Raw genomic sequence first — 22,139 nt, 5'->3', positions numbered from 1 at the left:
AGAAGGACAAGCAGACTCCCTGTTGAGCGGGGAGCCAGACGCGGGGCTCGATCCCAGGGTCCTGGGATCATGACCTGAGCTGAATGTGGACGCTTAACCTACTGAGCCACCCAGGCGACCCAGCCATGCAAATATATTTTAACATTTTATACGTATAATGTTAGACTTATTTTCAACTCATTATATTAGACACAAGAGTAGATTACATAGGAAGAATCATGAATCTTGTCGTTAGAACTTTGAAACTATGATGATAGTTATTTTTCTGTTTGACGGATGTGGTTTAAAGTATAATTTTATTTGGGTGAAAAGAATAAAGGTAAAGGAAAGATAGGAGTCTAGACACAGGCTGTTGTTAATCTACACTGTAAAAACTTTCTTCTACACGTATCTGGGATTGGGGGCAAGTATAAGAGCATCCACTGAGGATAATAATATACTTTATATTTATTACTGTTTATATGAACCTATTTATTTTTGGCTGTTTCTCATCCAAGGCAATCTGCAAAGCTTTCTCAAGAAGCAACTTATTACTTTACTTATTCACCCTTCCTTCCTCCTCCTTCACCCCCTACTCTTCCCAGCACCACCCCCCCACACACACAATGAGCTTCAAGGACCACTTTTTAAAATACTCTAGGGGCGCCTGGGTGGCTCAGCCGTTGGGCGTCTGCCTTCGGCTCAGGTCATGATCCCGGGGTCCTGGGATCGAGCCCCGCGTCGGGCTCCCTGCTCCGCGGGAGGCCTGCTTCTCCCTCTCCCGCTCCCCCTGCTTGCGTTCCCTCTCTGGCTGTGTACACTCTCTCTGTCAAATAACTAAAATCTTTAAAATAAATAAATAAATAAAATACTCTACACAAGGCAGCAGCATAGTAGGGAAACCTGGTTTCATAGGACAGCAATAAACTTCAGTTTATTAGAACCTCTTTCTTGTCTCTATAGTTATTTTAATGACACAATTACAAGGATATTTATCACACATTTGTATGAAATATTTTTCTGAGAAAATAATGGAAATTACAGGAATTTCTATGAGAAATTTAGTTGATCCTGGGAAATTTTCTTAAATCACAGGTTAATATGGTTAAAGGAATTCATCCAATTGACTGTCCATGACTGTGTTCCAGGAACTGTCCTTGGAGGACAATAAATGTTCATACTGATGTTTATCCTTTTGTATTCAACAAAACATGATAAAGATAGCCTTACAATGGAGTCACTTTACATGTACATTTAACTTACACAAAATCATCTATACACGTTCAGAAGAAAGGAAGGGGCAGCTACGAAGTGGTTAAGTAGTGTGAGCAGTTCCGCCCACCAGTTTACCCCATAAGTATGTACCCTAGCAGAATGATCATGAGATGGATGACAAGAGATTACTGGGTGTGGGTTCTCCTATGGCTCTAACAGTGTGAACATGTAGCTACATGTTTTTTAAATGCAGCACAGCCCCTACACACATTACACACTACGTCATTTAGGACTCAGCAAAAAAACAGCGGTGTGCTTCCACTCCGGAGGAGAACCTGACTGTGTTGCCCTTGGAGGGGACATAGGTGTGCAGTGAGGTGTCTCCCCAAGGATCATTTTGTGTCTGCCTATACTTTAGGATGCTAACTTTGGAACCCAACCCTTACCTAAGATATATCTTTCCAATATTTGATGCCTCCATCTTTTGTTAGAAATGCGTGGCTAAACTAAACTAGAAAATGGTCTTGTAATTGCCCCAACAACACACTGGGAATTTCCTAGAAAGTTGATCTCCAGGTTATTACTAAGCTAGTTGACTCTGAAGAAGGAATCAAATAAAATGTCACTTTAGTTTATCTTTCCCAACTTGAGAAATACGTCCAGTAAGACTTCCCATACAGATACTACATATGCCATAAATTGCAAAAACCTTAGTAAATCCAACCTCTGCCTGGGGAATAGGAGTTGTATATAGAATAAAACTGTGAGCCATTTTGCTCCAAGTATTACCTCCTATCGGATGTAAACAATTTCATTTGAATGCCCTGTGTCAATAAAATGTCTAGTCATGGTCAAGGATTCAGAGTCCATCCAGTGACTTTGAGGGAATTACCTAGCTTCTGTGTTTCCACTTACACATCCAAGAGATCATTCTTACCACTTTCTTCATTAGAAACTACTGCTGACATTTAACTTCGCCATTTTCTTGTGTGGTTTAGCACTGCCTGATAGGTTCTACTTAAAAGAATATAAAATAAGTTGAGCTTTCTGGAAGAAAAGTAGTAGGTGTGAGATAGTGGTGATATTCACCTTACTATTTTGATGTTGGTAATTGAAATGAAATGACTTCACTAGAAGGAAAAGCCCTAAGAAACACTGTTCTGCCTTCTGTGAAGTCAGGTTAATAGATGCTGTGTATGGGGACACCATGTTTTTATCCTGCTTCCCTACATTTTGTCACCTAAGCTGGTGACTGACTGAGAAAGCCAGTGTCATTTGAAACTGAAAGTGCAAGCAGGAAAAAAAAACACCAGTCAAATCGAAAAGGCAGTGCTTAACTATTCATGGTGACTTTGAGCTTATTTTGCGCTTATTTTGCGTTTTACCCCCTGCTCTTAAAAAAAGAAATCCTGGAAGGAAATGACCACCTACAAAACACTGATGTAGTGTAAATTTGGATCATATTTTTTTTTGAACCAGTTTTTTGTTGTTGTTATTTCATAGAGTTAACCACAAAACCTAGACCTGGACCATAAGTCCTAGTACACTCAGAGTTAATTAGAAATATACATACTCATGACTGATTGAATTATTAGCATACAATAAAGGGGAATTTATACATTGCCAATGAATCAGCGCTGGAAGAGAGCTCTTTTTCTAGATGAGGAAATAGAGGACGAAGGGATTAAGTTATTTGGCCTTTGTCAGTTTAAATTTTTAAAAGCTGATCAATTCCCTTGTTAGGCCCGAGGTCTGCGTGTGTGTCTGCATCCTTTGTGTGGTTGTGCTGGTGCCTCGTGCCTGTTGGGTCTGTAACTGCAGATGGGGCTGTGGGGCCCACTCTTAGGGTGGGACTGGATAAACTCTTGTGTTTGTTAACTGCAGCCTGGCAGTGAGCTGGACAACTTGGAGGAGATTTTGGATGATTTGCAGAATAGTCAATTACCACAGCTTTTCCCAGACACGCGGCCAGGCGCCCCTGCTGGATCAGTTGACAAGCAAGCCATCATCAATGACCTCATGCAACTCACAGCTGAAAACAGTCCTGTTACACCTGTTGGAGCCCAGAAAACAGCATTGCGAATTTCACAGAGCAGTGAGTATGAGATATTGATGGTTATGCCAAGAAATTCCCATATAATCACCATTAGAAACAGTGATTATTAAAATCTGATACAAACAGCTTAGTCACTTCAAGGTTTTTGTGATCAAATAGCGCCATCTACTGTCCTGGTTCTTCAAAACACCATTCAAAATGGACTCTCTTGAACATGGCTTTCCAGCATTCTCTGGGGGTTAATTTAATCAATTTGCAGTGAGACTGACCTACATAGATAAAGTTCTTTGGATGGTTGTCATGTTTCCCTTTATTTTTGCTACTGCCTTCAGAAATGGGGTTTAAAATAGACTTTATGTGTTTGAGTATATAAGTGGATACTTTAAATATAGAAAATTATAAAGTTAGGCTGACTTTTTAGGAATAAAATGCTATTAAAAATTCTTAATATTTAATCATAATATGTGAACAGGCTACACACATTAAAAATAGCCTATCTCTTAGGAATAATCTTTTAATTATCAGTTTGAATGGAACTTTATCATACATGTTTTCTAAGTACACTTTTAACTAATTTGGTATAAAGCTGGAAGACCTTAGACTATTTTAGAAAATACATTTTTTCTATCATTTATTCTTTTTATTTTAGATTTTTGTAAGTTTAAGACGAATTCTTTCTTCACCAGGATCACTTAGTTTGCAAACTCAGTTACCTGAAGTAGTCCAACAGTTTTGAATGGAAGAAAATACCTCTCCTGTACAGAGAGACATAATTTATGGAACGATAGATGACGTCCTTAGTGTTAACTTGGTGAACAGAATGATTTTTCCCTCGTCAAGTACAGTCTCATTCTGTGCTTAGCATTTGTTCTCAAACTGGAAATGGCAATCATCAACCAAATCACAAAATATCTTTAATTACTAGATCTTTTCTCAAGTGATTCTTGATTATTCTGAAATGGGTAAAACAAAATAGTTTGTGTTTGTTATCATCTCTCAAACCTTCGTGTTTCCCGAGGAATGGAAGGTACTTCTGGGCCATGGGAGATCACAAAGTCAAAGAGTCGGGGAGTGAGTAAGAAGCACACTAGAGAAGTTTATGCTCATTAACCGGAGGCATTAATGAAGGGTGGCATGGGGACTCATGCTTTCTCCTCTATTTGTACCTCCTGATGGTGGTCAGATTGTTGAGTGCCAACCAGAGAGCTAAACCTGAGGGAATCATGATTAAGCATACACCATTCCCATTCCGAGCCCTAATTCTTCTAAATATTTTATTTCTGTTATTAATTGTTAAGAACTTATTTATTCTGAATGTTCTGTTTCATACTATGCTTATGTAAGTCGGTGAAAATAAAACACTTGATACTATTTCATAAAGTAGCTCTATAAACTGTCCTTTATAGTATCTGTATACTTTTAAAATTTAAAAATGTGCTTATCAAATTATTGGTTGTCTGTGCGCACACCACCATGGATTCTGTCAGTCCACCATTAAGAATCCTTTCAAATCTGAATGTGTCCGGAATTTAAAGAAGCTGTATTTAGAAGATTAAACAGGGCCCTAAATCTTTAATACTGACTTTAGGGGGCAGAGTTCACACTTTAAAAATTTTAACTTCCAAGGCAAATAGATACTTCTAACCTAATTCTACTCCTAGGAAAGTCCAGTTAAGAAATTCTATGTCCAGACCACGTGTGTCTAGGTTTGGGGCTTTATACAGGAGAGGTTCGTAGCTTCATAGCTGTGACAAAGCAGGACTCATAAATTCCGATAATGGCACATATGGACAAGACCATACGAGTGTTTTACTTAGCAAATATGCTTAAATGTTAGAAATTAGTGTTGGGGAGGAAAATACATGGTAAAAGACATGGGGGTTTTTTTCCTCTCTTTTTGCAAGATTGTTAAGAGTTAAATAAGAGACCTGTTGATTAAATTTTGGTTGTTTTTTGGGTTTTTTTTTGTCTGTGAGTTTGTCTTTTACATAGGCAGTTGGTCCCTGATGTGCATATCTTCGATATTTTACAGACAGCATTTTCCCTGAACACTGCTTCTGTTGCTATTCTTTTCCATTATCCTATATTAACCTTCAATTTTCATTTGTTTTCTCCTTAGCTTTTAATAACCCACGACCAGGGCAACTGGGCAGGTTATTGCCAAACCAGAATTTACCACTTGACATCACATTGCAAAGCCCAACTGGTGCTGGACCTTTCCCACCAATCAGAAACAGTAGTCCCTACTCAGTGATACCTCAGCCAGGAATGATGGGTAATCAAGGGATGATAGGAAACCAAGGAAATTTAGGGAACAGTAGCACAGGTAAGGGCTCAAATGCACTGTTACTTTATTGGTGGGTTATTTAACTTAATGATGTATTCATCCACATCAAACTAGTAGAATTTTTCAAATGAATTTTTTTTAATGTTAGAAACTAATACTGGAAGGTAAGAAAATTCTACAAACTTTGACTGGGAGAGTGGCATGTGAAGCATTGGGAAGCATTCCAGTAAGCTGACCATTTTATTCTGTGCTCGTTACTTTTACGGGGTTTCTAATCATTAATCCTATAGCATAGGCTTATGTCTTCTATTGCAGTTTACTGTTCTAGACATTGTAGTGTTACGTGTAAAATGATTTGGTGGTTGCTGGCATCTCCTGTAATCTGCTGATAATCCCAAAACCTCCTATTAGTTGATGATTTGTTTTTGGAGAATTTCAGAATGAAAGTTTAAAATTCAGCCAACTTTTCATACTTATAAATGATACAGTTCTCCAGAAAAATGTTAATTAAAAATAAAGAACTTTACATGGTAATAGGCTTGGTCTAAGAGTCCCGGGTCCAGGGCCCCCTTTTTGAAGATGTATGACTTTGCCTGTGATCTGGTTTGGACCTTGACTTCCTGTGACTTCAGGTATCTGCCAAGTTGCCCCTGCACATTTGCTAAGTGGTACTCAGTGTTATCACAGCTACCGCGTTCCCGCACTTCCAGCTAATTAAGGCTAGAAATCGTCTGAGCAGCAGTGATTGCTGTTACCACCACGTCCTGTACCCTCTAATATCTATTTATCACAGACCTAGTAGCAGGATGCTGAGTTTCCTAATGAACTGCTCACAATTTACAGCCTTCTTCCTTTGACAAAATGAAGTACTCAGGAAAAAAGGCATTGAAAGAAATAGATATTATGAAAAGAATTTATATTTGTTCTTGTTTTTTTCTCTCTTTTTTTTTTTTTTTAGCTTAGTCTTGAATCTCTATGCACATTGCCATTTTAGACAGCTGGCTGAAAATGAGAATTCAGTTTAAGGGGAAAAGTTGGATTTATTTATTTTCGGGTATTGATGAGCAAGCAATTCGTGGGGAAACGTGTACCATGCTGTATTAAAATCATTGATTCCTTCAACAAGTATTTATTGGGCATAGCCTACCATATGTGCCAGGCACTCACTACTTCACTACTTTATGTATTCACAGAAATAAGGGCCATATTAATTTTATAATTTAAGATAAAGTATTGATTTATGTAAACAAAATACTGCTTTCTGCAACATTCTATAACAGAAAAGGAGCCCCAGTGACTTATTAAAAGTGCCTCCTTATTAGGAGAACACAAGAAGTTCTGAGTTCTTGGAGAGGTCTTAGAGGGAGGAATTTAGGGGTATACCTGTTTTCAAATCTGGGCAGCCTGGAGATCACTGGTGTCCAGACTCTAAAGATCATACAGTGCCTGTGCTTTGTTTCAAGAAAGAAAAAGAAAAAGCCTGAAAGAGATTGAGACCCCAGTTATTATAATTGCAGGAATGTTGTTGAATTGTGGGTCATTTTTCCTTCTGCTTTCTGGACTTGCCGTAATCTTGTTATACTATTTAGAGACCAGGTTTTTGGAAAAATAAAATGCCTTTCTCCCATAATACATTTGTGTAATTCAAATTTAATCTTCAAATGGTTTTTAAAATATATATTACTATAATATTGTTCTGACTTTTTCAGTCAAATTAATTATCCTTTATTCCTTATCATCCTAACGTAGCACATTCTCATTTCACAAGTGAAAAGCCACCCGCAATACATGTTCTCTCCGTTTCTTAAATATACTCTATTTTTAGTTATCGTAATTAAAGTAAATGAAAGCAAGCCATCTATTTGAAAACAGAACTTTTATTTTTTTTTAAGATTTTACTTATTAGAGCATGAGCGGTGGTGGGGAGCGGCAGAGGGAGAAGCAGACTCCCCAGTGAGCAAGGAGCCAACGTGGGACTTGATCCCAGGACCCCAAGATCATGACCTGAGCCAAAGGGAGATGTTCAACCGACCGAACCACCCAGGCGCCCCATAATGAAAGCAAAACTTCTATATATCCATCATTAAACATTTCGAAATGCGGGGTTCTCGCTTGGATTTTTTTCCCTTTTAGAATATCAGGTCTTAGCCAGTATTTGGCCATTGTCAGCATCCCGAGGGGCCAGGCCAGAGAGAGCGAACACTTGGTCCTGCTTGGAGTATTGTGCTCTTATTGTTAAGTGTGGCCAAATAACTGATAATATCTCAAGTATAAAAAGATTTTACCAATCTGCCCTAACCCATTTTGATCTATATGATCAGGAATGTGGTGGTCCAGGTATATTGAAGTACGCTATGAGGAGGAGTTCCCTTGCCTTGGATATAAAAAACTGTGGTGGAAAGATCCTGTAATTTCTTCATGTTTTAGAGGCTACCAAAGAAGCTTAACAAATTATAGTAGTCTGAAAGGGAGCTGTGGGTTTAAAAATGTGGCATCAGCTTCATGGGATATTCTGTGATTTGGATTTATAACCAGAGTATTGACTATCAGTTTAAACCTTGTTTCTCTTAGCCTCACCTCCCTTTTGGAAAGGAAAGCATTAACGTGTAGATCAGCTAATGTGATTCACTTCCTGAGGAAGGAAGTTGGGGTTATCCACACACCACAGCACCTGCTTCTAAGTACATGTGGGAACAATTTTAACAGCTTTTCCGAACTATGAAGAGTGGCAAGTCTGTGCTTTGAGCACCTGTAGAAATTGCCAACTCTTGTTTCTTAGCCAGGGGTCTGCTTCTGTCCCAATGAGGGCGTTACCTATCGGGCCAACTGTGTATTACAGAATGATTGTCTTCTACAGAGTGAGATCATCTGGTGTTCATCCGTGCCGACTATGTTTTCAGTTGCCCCATGTCTCCGTTTCCTCTGGCTTGCCTGCAGGAATGGTGGGTGGTAATGCTTCCCGGCCCACGATGCCATCTGGGGAGTGGGCACCACAGAGTCCTGCCGTGAGAGTCACCTGTGCTGCTCCCACCAGCGCCGTGAGCCGGCCAGTCCAAGGAGGCATGATTCGGAACCCCATGAGACCCAGCAGCCAGCCTGGCCAAAGACAGATGCTTCCATCTCAGGTCATGAATCTAGGTAAGGTAGTTCTAGTGCTCTTTTTTTAAAGATTTTATTTATTTATTTATCTGACAGAGAGAGAGAGAGCACGCAAGCACAAGCGGGGGCAGGGGCAGAGGAAGAAAGAGAAGCAGACCCCCTGCCGAGCAGGGAGCCCGACGTGGGACTCAGTCCCAGGACGCCAGGATCATGACCTGAGCTGAAGGCGGCAGAGCCACCCAGGTGCCCCTCTAGCGCTCTTTACTTTTAATCTCCATGCTTTCTTAGAAGACAGTAACAGTTCCAAAAGTTCTTTCAAGATACGCTCCTCATTTGCAGTTTAGGTGATGCCCCTCATGGCAAGCTATCATAAGGGAGATTTTGCTAGAACTCTATAGAATCATAGAATCTGAAAAGCGGGCGCCTGGGTGGCTCAGTTGGTTAAGCGACTGCCTTCGGCTCAGGTCATGATCCTGGAGTCCCTGGATCGAGTCCCGCATCGGGCTCCCTGCTCGGCAGGGAGTCTCCTTCTCCCTCTGACCCTCCCCCCTCTCATGCTCTCTCTATCTCATTCTCTCTGTCAAATAAATAAATAAAATCTTAAAAAAAAAAAAAATCTGAAAAGCTTTCTAGTTACATTAAAGAACCAACTACATTTGTGGTGTTTTATTTTTATTAGATTATCTAATTTCAACCTTTGGGGGGAGTGAATTGGAGTGTCACACTGTAAATGTTAAACATATGATATTTTTTAAAAACATTTCAATGTTACAGCAGTGGTTCCTAACTCTGGGTGATCATCAGAATCATCTCAGGACATTAAGACGCAGATTCTTGGGCCACCATCCTAGACTATTAAACCAGACTTTCCAGGGTCCTCACTGAAGGTACAAGGTCGTCTTAGAACATCTCACAAAATGTGAGGATCGCTAAAATTCTATTTGGATACAGTTCACATGTTATTAAAATTAATGGTCTGATACATTATACGACACCGTTTGTATGAAGTGCCCAGAACAGACAAATCTGTAGAGAAAGAAAGTAGTAGGTAAGTGGTTGCCTAGGGCTTGGGGTATGGGGGACATGGGGAGTGACTCCTAGTGGTCATGGGGTTTCCTTTGGGGGGAATAAAAACGTTCTAAACCCGGTTATCGTAATGGTTGTACAACTCTGCAAATATACTGAAACCCCCTAAGTCATATACTTTAAATGGGTGAATTGTGTGACATGTCAGTTATATTTCGGTAAAACTATTATTTATTAAAAAAAGTTAATGGTCTGTACAACTCATACTTGAGATTGTTTTCTTAATCATCGACCTATTAACCTTCTTCTAAGTCTTGCACATTAGCATAATTCAGATAAGTTAATGTTTATGTACTTTTTCGTATACTTAGATATTGCACAATGAGTAAGAGCTAAATCATTAACGGAAAGGTACCAGGATTGTTTTGACAAGACAACGCAGAATTCTCATCCTACCTCTGGCCTCCGCTTTCCTACCTAGTTATGTAATTGCTCAGCACATTTTTGGCTTATTTCTGAGAGGTGACATTCAGAAAGCCTTTCTGCAGAGAATGTACTTCGAATTGATGAGTGGTTTCCAAACATAAATTCATATAATTTGAGGCTTCTGTGGAACAGTGCTAAAAATGACCAGATTTTCATGCAAAATTAAGCTGAGAAATTTTTTAATGTATTGATTCATTCATTAAAATATCATAATTAAGGGGCACCTAGCTGGCTCAGTCGGTAGAGCATGTCACTCTTGAGCCCCATGTTGGGTATAGAGGTTACTTGAAATACTAAATAAATAAATATCATAATTAATAAATCCCTTATATCCAGAAATTTAATTTATTCTCCGTATTTCTTTACTGAAGAGACCTCACCTGGCCTTTGAGCTGTGTATTGTGTAGCTGAATTTCTCTTGATTTTTAATAAATTCAAAAAAGCCCTGAACTCAACAGAAAATTACCTATTTTAATGGAAGACAGGTGTATAGATGGTGATAACAGTAAAATCATTGAAAAGCTCGTGTCATCCATTAGCTTTAAACCTCTAAAAAGAACTTCTAAGAGCACATCTGAGTTGTCTGGGCCTTCTTTCTGTTCCACCCTCTCTTCTGGAAGAGCTAACTGAATTACAGTTGATAAAAGTTTAGGAACAAGTGATCTAGCACTTCTCAGAAGTATGGTCCAGGACCCTGATGCCCTTCCAGGGGGTCTGTAAGGCTAAACTATTTCCATAATAATCCTGAGACACTCCTGGCCTTCTTCACTCTCACCTCTCACAAGTGTACAGTCGAGTTCTGGAAGTTACATGCTGTGTGATATCACCGTAGGTGGAATGTGGGAGCACGTAGGAGTCTCCGGCTCTCCTCTATCAATCCAGACTTAATTAAAGTGATTTTCAAAAATCTAAAACAATGCCAGTAAAAGGGTTTTTTTCATTTCTTATTTAAAAAACTTGTTTAGAGGAGCCTGGGTGGCTCAGTAGGTTAAGTGTCTGCCTTCAGCTCAGGTCGTGATCCCAGGGTCCTCGGATTGAGCCCCGCATGGGGCTCCCTGCTCCGTGGGGAGTCTGCTTCTCTCTCTTCCTCTGCCACTCCCCCCTGCTTTGCTCTCTCATTCTGTCTGTCAAATAAGTAAATAAAATCTTTAAAAGAAAAAAAAAAGAGCTTGTTTATGTTAACACATAGCGGATTTATTGTAATTATTTTAAGTGAATGAATAATTGTTTTTTTCTACTTTCCAATGTGAATTTCCCATACAGTAAGTATCAATAAGGTATACCTGCATAAACAAAACTAAAAGGTCAGGGTGCTGGGGTGCCTGGATGGCTCATCGGTTAAGCCTCTGACTCTTGATTTGGGCTCAGGTCATGATCTCAGGGTCGTGAGATCGAGCCCCCCACTCCACCCACCCCACCCCCAATGGGCTCTGTACTCAGTGGGGAGTCTGCTTGAGATTCTCTCCCTCTCCCTCTGCCCCTCCACCCCGCCCCCTTACTCTCTCTCAAAAAAAGAGACTATAAAAAGTCTTCATTGCAGAAAGTTTAGAGCTGCCACTGTATATATTGCCTAAAGTGGGTGATAAGCCTTGATATTTATTGCCTTTGTTTCTATTTCAGAACAAAAATTCAGTCTTACTATTTTTACCTAATTATTATTGCATCTGTCTTTTTCATTTTATGTAAACCAGGTATTTCACTTTGTATCACATAGTGGAAATAGGCACTTCCCTGATGACAAGTTGTAAAGTTTTTGGATTTTTGTCTTCTCTCTTTTTAGGGCCATCTGAATTAGAGATGAACATGGGGGGACCTCAGTATAGCCAACAACAAGCTCCTCCAAATCAGACTGCCCCGTGGCCTGAAAGCATCCTGCCTATAGACCAGGCATCTTTTGCCAGCCAAAACAGGTGAGTCCTGAGCACCCAGGAAATTCCAGAGAAGAGTGGTTCATGACGAGTTCTCTAAGTTATTTTAGACCTCTGCCAGAAGTTAATCTTCTCCTCCTAAATAGTTGGTCCTGGCCAGTTTTCATGTATTCAGACTGTATCATCAGTTATTGGACAGGGGGTATAGGGGAGGGAGAAATCCAAAAATCAGGTTAGACCTAAGGCATGTCTTTAAAACGTCATAATTTAGTTGGAAAATAAGATATACATTAATAACTGTAATATAAGGTAGTATATTACTATAAATGCTATAAGAGAAATAAAACAGATTGGGAGAGATTGTCCCACTGGAGTGATTGGAGAAGGTTCAGAGTCTTGAAGAAAAGGTGTAATTCAGGAGGCAGCGATGGCAGGAAGCCAGTCCAGCAGGTAAAAACAGCATAGTCAGAGCCTGGATGTTACAGAAACAACCCGTGTTTACGGTAACAGAGAATTATCTGGTTTTCTGTTGACATATATTTTACCACTTAAAACAGTTTAGTAAAGGCAATATGAGAAGATTTGGCAGGAAGAGGAGATTAGTAATAGATTTATAGGAGGTCTTAAATACCAAACTCTGAAGAATTCAGACTTTTTTCATTAAGCCATTGAAATTTTTTTGAGAAAGGAAGTGGTATGTGATCATGTTTTGATTGAGATTTTTTGGTTCTGATTAGCAGTCTAATAATTTTTCTTTGTGGGTCTTTTCTCTCTAGCTGCTTTTGAAATACTCTTTGTATTTTCTGTATTGTACCTTTACTACAATGTGTCTGGGTATGGATTTATTTATACTGCTTGGTATTTGGTATACACTGTACTTTTTTTAGTCTGTAGATGCGAGTTTTTTCATCAGTTCTGGAAAATTTATAGCCATTATCTCTTTATATACTGCCCCCCTCCATTTTCTCTATTCTTTCCTTCTGGAATTCTCGTTAGACATGTTACACCTTCTCTGCCTACACTGGATTTTTAAAAATTCTACCCTCCCGGGGCACTTGGGTGACTCAGTCAGATAAGCGTCCAACTCTTAATTTCAGCTCAGGTCATGATCTCAGGGTTGTGCGATCGAGCGCCATGTTGGGCTCTGCACTGGGCGAGGAGCCTGCTTAAGATTCTCTCTCTCCCGGGCGCCTGGGTGGCTCAGTTGGTTAAGCGACTGCCTTCAGCTCAGGTCACGATCCTGGAGTCCCGGGATCGAGTCCCGCATCGGGCTCCCTGCTCGGCAGGGAGTCTGCTTCTCCCTCTGACCCTCCTCCCTCTCATGCTCTCTGTCTCTCATTCTCTAAAAAAAAAAAAAAAAAAGATTCTCTCTCTCCCTCTGCCCCTCCCCACCGAAATATGTTCTACTTTCTTAATCCGTGTATTTTCCTATCTCCTCATCTCTCAGTACTACATCAGGATAATTTATTACCCAGTTCCTTAATTATCTCTTCAGCTACGTTTAGTCCAATCATGTTTTTCATTTCTAAAAATTTTATTTGCCTGGTCTGCTCTTCACAGTCTCATTGTTTGCTTATTCTTGTGGTTCCATCTTTATATCTTTAAGCATTACGCTCATCATTCTTTTCTGAATTTCTTTATCTGATAATTCCAATATCTAAATTTCTTAGGAGGTCTAAATCCAATATTGGCTCTCACTCATGAAGGCGTATTTCCCTGAGTATTTTGGTAATCTTGCATTGGAAGTTCGTAAGTGCATCTTGGCCAGTGAAACACCTAGGTTTGCCATTGTGGACACTTTTCTTAAAAGCGGATTTGCAGTACTCTCTGCCAGAGGAGGGGGTCTACTCCAAGTTCCCTTAGTTCAGTCCAGCAGCCTCAAGTTAACTCCTTTTATTTCACTTTGGCCCAAAGCCCAGCTCTCTTATTGCTTTATGGATAAAAACACACCTATCACCAGTGGCTCGGGATGCTCAAATTTTAGCTCATAGGTGGTCTTTGTTTTGTTCTGTGCTTGCCTCTTTGTATATGTGCTGCCGAAGCGAGCACATGTGCTTGCCTCTTTGAAGTTCCATTATTCCCTGCAGAGCCAATATCACAGTTAGGTTCTATGCATAATCTCATTGTTTTTAGTAGCACAGTGAAAGCAGATGTTGCTCAGGTGACCTTGAGCCCTAGGTGATGGTACCACGTGGCTGGTTGGGTGGGCAAAGAGACCCTATGCAGAGAGATAGAAGCCTAAGCCAGAAGGCACTGTAGGAACTTAAAGGATGCCTGTGGTGTTTTCCAGGAAGCAAACTTGTTAGAAAACTTAAACTATAGCAGTTTGTCCTTGAGGTTCATATATAAAGAGTTGGAGTTGAAGGCTCAGTGATTGGAGATTATTCTAGTTTAAAATAACGTAATATTCTTATCAAATTCACAGATGATGAAAGTCAACAGGGTTTCTGAAATTTCATAAAAGTAGAGTACATTTTCAGAGTTTCTTATTTGTTTTTTTAAAAATACAGGTTTCAGGGCACCTGGGTGGCTCAGTCGGTTAAGCGTCTGCCTTCAGCTCAGGTCATGATGCCCGGGTCCTGGGATAGAGCCCTGAATAGAATTGGGCTCTCTGCTCAGTGCGGAATCTGCTTCTACCTCTCCCTCTGCCCTTCCCCCCGCTCATGCTCTCTCGTGCCCGTGCGCACTCTCTCTTTCTCTCTCTCTCAAATAAATAAATTTTTTTAAAAAGACAGGTTTCAGGGGCACCTGGGTGGCTCAGTCGGTTGAGTGTCCGACTCTTGGTTTCAGCTGAGGTCATGATCTCTCAGGGTCATGAGAGAGAGCCCCGAGCCCCGCATTGGGCTCCAGGCACAGCAGTGAGTCTGCTTGGGATTCTCTCTCTCCCTCCTCCTTCTGCCCCCCCCCACTCATGTTTTCTCTCTCTCTCTCTCTCTCTCTCTCAAATAAATAAGTCTTTTAAAAAAAATACAGGTTTCAGAGTGAGGCCTACTCCAAGACGTAAGACTTTTGTCATAGCATTGCACAGCTCAGAGTTGTGGTATGGTACCCATCTTCTTTTCTGTATCTTAAGGGAGAGTAAAGGATTCAAAAGATTCAGTAAAGTTTAAAAACAAAAATATCAAAAGGTGAATATGAGCCCAGCAATAAGATATATGAGGGAAGGGCGCCTGGGTGGCTCAATTGGTTAAGTGACTGCCTTCGGCTCAGGTCATGATCCTGGAGTCCCTGGATGGAGTCCCGCATCGGGCTCCCTGCTCAGCGGGGGGTCTGCTTCTCCCTCTGACCCTCCTCCCTCTCATGCTCTCTCTCTCTCATTCTCTCTCTCTCAAATAAATAAATAAAATCTTTAAAAAAAAAAAGATATATGAGGGGAAAGTCGGGGGCCAGTTATTTCACCGGAAGAAAATTAGGGAGAGTGCTTTAATAACGGTCTCAAGGAGATAAGGAAGGAGGGGTGGTTGCTTACCAGCTATCTTGCTTTCGCTTAGGGGCGAAACTAGTGTTTTCAAACCCTGCAGTGCCTCTGAATCACCCCTGGGGTCTCACTAAAAGGTGGGCCTGGGTGGGACCCAGGGCTCTGCATTTCTAACGAGCCCCAGCATCTCTGGCCCCCCCACCGCGCGCTGAGCAGAACTGAGGCAGGAGAAGGACGGACCGAGCGAGAGTGGCGCGCGACCGCGGCACTCCCGCTGGACGGTCAGCGCGCCTGCTTGCGTGTCGAGCGTCGCCCAAGCAACCATTGCAGTCGTACTTCTTCGGTTCTTCCAGTTCGTTGAGTCTAATTTCATGGTGTCAGTGAGTGTTACGCTTTTTCTAAATGTGTTTATACGATATGTTAAAAAGCCACCCATTTCCATGGAAACTGGCACATAATAAAAATGTAGTACAGTCATTAAATCCAGTGCCTGATCATTGTTTTGGATGAAATGTCAAAGATTGGTTCCTAGAGAATACTAGGCCCAAAGTTAGGATTCTCACTGTTGCCCAAACAGCTGAGGCCTCTTAAAACAAAACTGGAAGAATGGCAGAGTTTCTGCGGAGCCGGGTCTCGGCGGCAGCGCGCTGGTTTGCGGTCGAGTCCCTGGGGCTGGGCACTGCCCCTCTTCTACCCTCGTGCTCGTTCAGTTTCTTCGTATGACCGCCGTGTGGACAAAACATAACATTTTCATCCCTTTGAAAGTTATTTCAGTTTTTCCAGCCACTCACCGCCCCCCCCCATCTCTTATTATAAATAATTCAGTTTGGAAGAAAGTTGTGACCAACTTGATGGTGATCTTATTGTCATAGGCATTCAGAAGTGGTGGACAACAAAGGTTCTAACCAAATTTTTTTTGAAAAGAAAAGCAGTGCTTTATTATCTTTTTTTTTTTTTTTTTAAATGCCCTTCCTCAGTATCATCATTAACATTTTGTAGTTTAACTGCCTCCCTGTTTAGGGGTAGGTTTGTAGTGTGTTCTGATCCCAGCATTAGTTTATGTACACATTTCAAAAAGACTGTAGGTTAGCCCTTCAATCGCAAACATATTCTCATACTCATGTATTTATAGCTGAATTTCCGTTTTCTGTAGTTTCATTGTGTTTTATTTTCCTTGATGTAGTATGTAAAGGAGATATTTAAAATACAGCCCCAAATTTATGGATGATTTCTTGAAGATTTCTGTTGGATTTATAAAAGTGACTTTGTCTTGAAGTACAGTAGCTGCCTTCCATGAAAAACTTGCTTTCACATTAAGTTCAAAATTCCTGAGTTAATTTGGTTTTCTTTGGTTTGAAACGCATCTAAGTAAAGTTGCTTTTGTTTATTTCTTATCATGTGGTAGCTGTTAACTTTATTGTGGAATTTTGAAGATATGAAAAGTAACGGTAATGGTATGGTTTCTCAAACATGAGCTCAGAATTGACCTTATTCCCCTTCTTATCACCATCCTTCTCTTTTGCTAGTTCATAAATAAAACTGTAGATTTCTGATCTACAGTTTTATTGAAACTGTAGAGAAACAAGGTTTCTGTTGATGACGGATTATCTTTTGCTAGTTTATTAATCATTTTGCGCCAGCCTGTGGCCTGTGTGTTCTTTCCTTTATTCCTCTGAATTTCATCCTTGTCTTAATATTGTAATGTCTGTCAGATGCTGTCTAGATTGTAACTGTATTTGTAATTGCCCAAAATGCAGGGTAGTAAGTAGGCATTTATAAAGTTGGGATTGAAAGTCTGGATTGGTGTTTTTTCCATAAGCCGGTCATATTATGATGTCTCTAAGGGAAGTGATAGACTCGTGGTATGCCCAAGTTTATCATATCAAGCCACAACGCAGTGTATTTTTCTGAGTATAAAGTATGATACCCTGGCTAGATCAGGAGCCTTTTATTTTCGTCAGCTGGATATTTACTGAACCTATGCAGTTTCGAGTACTGGGCCCAACAAGGAGATTTAAGATCCCCTCACTGGGTACAGTCCAAAGTTGGTGTTTTTAACATAAATACCAGTATCAATTTTAAGTGGAAAAGAGATGGGGAAGCATGGAGTGACAAGTCTTGGCCTTATAGTGGTGTACAAGGCATCTTCTGGAAAAAGATCAGTTGCCCCCAGGGTGGCTGGGGCTCACAGGGAAGTTGTGGACATTGAGTTTGGAAAGGTTCGGCTTTACCAAAGTGTATGTGTCCTTAAATTCCACCACCACCACCTGTCCAGAGATGTAGACATTTTCCGGGAGAGCTGAAATAAGAATTTTGAGTCCGCTCAGTAAAGTTTGTTTTGGGAAAATGAACCTGACAACACTGTATAAGGAGAATTGGAGAGAGGCTATAAACAGGAAAGCATCTTGGGAGTCCCAGCATGAGTCGACAAGGGCCTTGACCAAAGTAAGAAGGCCTGGAGGTACTGTTTGACTTTTCAGTCTGTATCATGCATTGGTTTGATGTTTTTTTTAATTAAGAAAAGAAAAGCATGGGGCAAAAATGGGTTATTTTACTATACTGGAAATTGTTTTAAATGCAAATAAGCATTTGCATTAGTTTTTATTCCCTTTATGCATTTGGATGTATCTTTCCTAGGGTGGCTTTGTCCTGCAAAGGGCGACTGTACCTCCCTTCCCTTCTGACACTGGGTTTCAGTCTGATGCAAAACTGGGGAGTCTGTGTTCATGCAGAACCCTCAGCCTTCCCAGAGTTAAGAGAGGAGATCTCAGGGGCACCTGGGTGGCTCAGTTGATTAAGCGTCTGCCTTCGGCTCACGGCTCAAGTCAGGCTCAGGTCATGATCCCAGAGTCAGCGGGGAGCCTGCTTCTCCCTTTCGTGCTCCCCCCTCCCCAAACTTATGCACATGTACGCTCTCTCTCTCCCTCTGTGTCAAATAAATCTTTTAAAAAGGAGAGAGTAGATTTCACCTTAGCCTGTCATCATTGAAGGGGGGTGTGCTTGTGTAGGAAGAAACAGAAGTTGAAAATTAGGGAATAAAGCTAGACAAAGAAAATCCTTTAATGCCTCATGTAACTAGCATCTTTGGGGAATGAGGTCCCAGGTATATGCCATTTGGGAAATAGACAACATCCACTCTTGCCTGACTTGAACTCTTTTTTCGCGAAACTTAACCGCATCCAAATGTTGGTCACTCCTCTGGGGAATTTCCTCCTCCTCTTGCTTCTGTGACATGCGGTTCTGTGGTTTTTCTCCTCCTTGTTGCTGCTTTTCTACATCTCCTTCCTCCCACTCCCTAAGTGTAGCATCAGCAGAGTGATCTGATCACCCTTGTGTTTCGAAACTTAATTCTGGGAGAGTGCAGATGCTGGAGAAGCAGGAAGGGCAGGAGGAACTGTTTCCAGGAATGATGTCTTACTGAGAAGCAAGGCAATGATAGGGAGAAGAGGCAGGTGTAGAAAAGGCCCCAACACAGCGGAGCACAAGTCTCCCAAGAGTGGTGGTTGCCTTTAGCAACGTGGGAACCTTTGAATGGACCGGGTTGGCTGCATCGCACACGGCTTGGCATGTGGTGGTGGCCGCACAGCCGGGTTGCAGTGGCTCCGAGGCGGTGGGAATGCAGGCTTGGGGCCAGGGACAGCAGGTGTCAACGAGGTTGCGCTTAGTTGGGCGATTTTCTTCACAAGTTACTGGGGATAAATGGAGGGTATAAATTGTTTTTTAATGCACTGTATTATAACTGACATTTTTTTTTAAGATTTTATTTATTTATTTGAGAGAGAGAGAGAGAGGGAACACAAGCAGGGAGAGTGGGAGTGGGAGAGGGAGAAGCAGGCTCCCTGTGGAGCAGGGAGTCCGATGCGGGGCTCAATCCCAGGACTCTGGGATCATGACCTGAGCCAAAGGCAGATGCTTAACGACTGAGCCACCCAGGTGCCCTTGAAATTAACTGTTGGCTTTAGTAGTCAGCATTTCAGGACTCTAGGCCAGAGCAGTATATTAAGCTGTCTTGGCATATGAGATTGAGTTAGATATAGAACTTCATCCTTTGATGGATCTACTCTCACTTGCTTAAGAATGAAGCTACTTGGGGCGCCTGGGTGGCTCAGTCATTGGGCGTTTGCCTTCGGCTCAGGTCATGATCCCAGGGTCCTGGGATCGAGCCAGCCCCGCATCGGTCTCCCTGCTCCACGGGAGGCCTGCTTCTCCCTCTCCCACTCCCCCTGCTTGTGTTCCCTCTCTCGCTGTGTCTCTCTGTCAAATAAATAAATAAAATCTTAAAAAAAAAAAAGAATGAAGCTACTTACTCGTAAACTTGTCTTTTCTCCAGAACATCATATGGTAACTCTAAATGTACAAATTAGACTCTTTTGGCAAAATACAAGCGTCATTTTTCCCTTCTGATATTAAACTAACTTGGAAGCTCTTTTTAAACACCCCTCCAACTTGTCAGTTGATTTAAATTATAGGAGTTTTATATACCATAGAGTTTGGAATTCAGTGTTATGGTTATATCACCTATGACCTTATATAATAACAAATATAATTTGTACATTCATGATCTACTTTTCTTGACTGTCTAACTCAGAAAGGCTGAGAGTCACACTTCCTGAGGGCTTTAAGAAATGTTTACAAGGCCTGCTTATGCATGACTAAGAAATTTCCTCTTAGTCTGGCCAAAGGTAGTCTAGCGACAGCTGAATTCAAAAAAATTAATGTAGCTTTTATGCTTATAGGTCTCTAGTCTCGCCCAGGTGGGTCATCACAGCCTCGTATGAAACATGGCTGCTCCGATTTATCTTTCCTACTAAAGTGCAGAAAAATCCTTTGATTACTTCAGGGCAAAGTGTATATATAGATACCTGAGAAATCTGTAAATTTGTGGAAATACAGTCATCAGGCGGGCCCTGAAACCGCACGGGCCTCTGCTGGCATCCGGCTTTGCGGTGTCGGTGCGTGTGATCTCCCAACACGTGGCTTTACCTCCCTAAGCCTCAGCTTTGCCAGCTTTACTTGTATGTCTCTTATTTTTAGAAGCATTTTTCTTATTACAAGGTGATGATACATTTATTTAGGTTTGCCAGCTTTAAAGCGGGGGCAATAACAAAAACTATACATCCGATGCCTCGATTTGGGTCTGGCCTGTGTTAGGCCCTGAATAAAGTGTGTCCGTTATTGGGAGTTGTCGTTTTGTTCTATGTCTGGCCGGTACGGTATTTTATTACAAAGACCCTGGAAATCAACTGGTTGACTTTAATCAACTTTTACGAGAAAAAAAAATGTTCTCTAATCTACTAGCTTTTCCATGGCCCAAGATGAAGTTTGTCTCTTTACAGGCAGCCATTTGGCAGCTCTCCAGATGACTTGCTGTGTCCACATCCTGCAGCAGAATCTCCAAGTGATGAAGGAGCTCTCCTGGACCAGCTCTATCTGGCCTTGCGGAATTTCGATGGCCTCGAGGAGATTGACAGAGCTCTCGGAATACCCGAACTGGTCAGCCAGGTACGCACCGAGGGAGGCTGGTGGGGGCCCAGCACTCTCGTGGGCACGAAATTGTCCATTTTCTTTTGCATACAGATGATCTGTGGTCTGCTTTTTAGAATACTTCTTTATCTCATAACAAGCTAGCTCTGTTTTCGTTCTTGCCCTCCTTGTTACCCCCACATAAACTTTTGTCCAAGAATGGAAAACACTAAAAATGTGCTTTACGTATAATTTGGGTTACTGAGCTGAAAAGCAGAAAGTCTGGGCCAGCTCACCTAATGACAGGGAGGGACCCATGAGGAGCAGAGAACAGGGAAGTCAAGAATGGAGCATTGCTGCCCCAATGGCCTAGAACCCTTTCATCTAAAAAACCAGTCAGCATCCATGATCATCCTATTAAATCTTTTTTTTTTTTTTTAAAGATTTTATTTATTTATTTGACAGAGAGAGACACAGCGAGAGAGGGAACACAAGCAGGGGGAGTGGGAGAGGGAGAAGCAGGCTTCCCGCGGAGCAGGGAGCCCGATGCGGGCTCAATCCCAGGACCCTGGGATCATGACCTGAGCCAAAGGCAGACGCTTAATGACTGAGCCACCCAGGTGCCCCGATCATCCTATTAAATCTTTACATTTGTGGGCTGGTGATAGGAAGTATTGTGCTAAAAGAAGACTTTGCACATAAGTTAGCAGAAGTCATTTTAGAAGTAGCTGCAGTTCATTAGTCATTTTTACCTTTGTGTGGGTTGATATTTAAGCATAAATGGGAATATAAGGAAGTTAACCAGTCTTAATGTGCTTATTTAGCTCTCCTCCTTCTGATAATTAGTTGGTTAAAGAAATTCTCTGCTTTAAAGAGTACTTCACAGCAATAATAGAATAAACAACCTAACATAGTCTCATGCAATAACGTAGAATTTTCTGTATCTGGCTACCCAGCTAAATTTGTGGGAAGCAGACATCCTGGTTTACTTTGTAAAGAGTAACAACAGGCACACATTTAGAAAAAAACGATCACAGTCTTGGTACCATCTTCCTCTTTTCTCAGCAACAACAAATCCTCTTTATTTCTTATTGTTGGAAAGGACCTTCCCGTGTGCAGGCTAGTTCTCGGACATGTGGCGTGTCGGGAGGGTCTGTCAGAGGCCATGCAGAGTCATCGGGGGCTTCTCCGAAGCACAGGAACAGTACTGTCATCCTGCCCGCAGTACAGCACACGTCGGCG

General features: G+C 41.4%; 1 protein-coding gene across 1 annotated transcript in view; it reads left to right on the top strand.

Moving 5' to 3' along the window:
• The window catches only part of NCOA2 (nuclear receptor coactivator 2), a 222,767-nt gene that overhangs the window by 180,144 nt on the left and 20,484 nt on the right, over positions 1-22,139 (top strand). Inside the window, exons 12-16 of the mRNA XM_021688631.2 lie at positions 3,079-3,289; positions 5,370-5,576; positions 8,475-8,675; positions 11,929-12,058; positions 20,771-20,936. Of these exons, the coding sequence (XP_021544306.1) occupies positions 3,079-3,289; positions 5,370-5,576; positions 8,475-8,675; positions 11,929-12,058; positions 20,771-20,936 (915 nt within the window). The remainder of the gene's footprint in view (positions 1-3,078; positions 3,290-5,369; positions 5,577-8,474; positions 8,676-11,928; positions 12,059-20,770; positions 20,937-22,139) is intronic.

Source organism: Neomonachus schauinslandi, chromosome 4 (assembly GCF_002201575.2).
Source record: "Neomonachus schauinslandi chromosome 4, ASM220157v2, whole genome shotgun sequence".
In the NCBI taxonomy this organism is placed as follows: domain Eukaryota; kingdom Metazoa; phylum Chordata; class Mammalia; order Carnivora; family Phocidae; genus Neomonachus; species Neomonachus schauinslandi.
The sequence above is the reverse complement of the archived record's forward strand: the minus strand, read 5'-3'. Positions and strand labels throughout refer to the sequence as shown.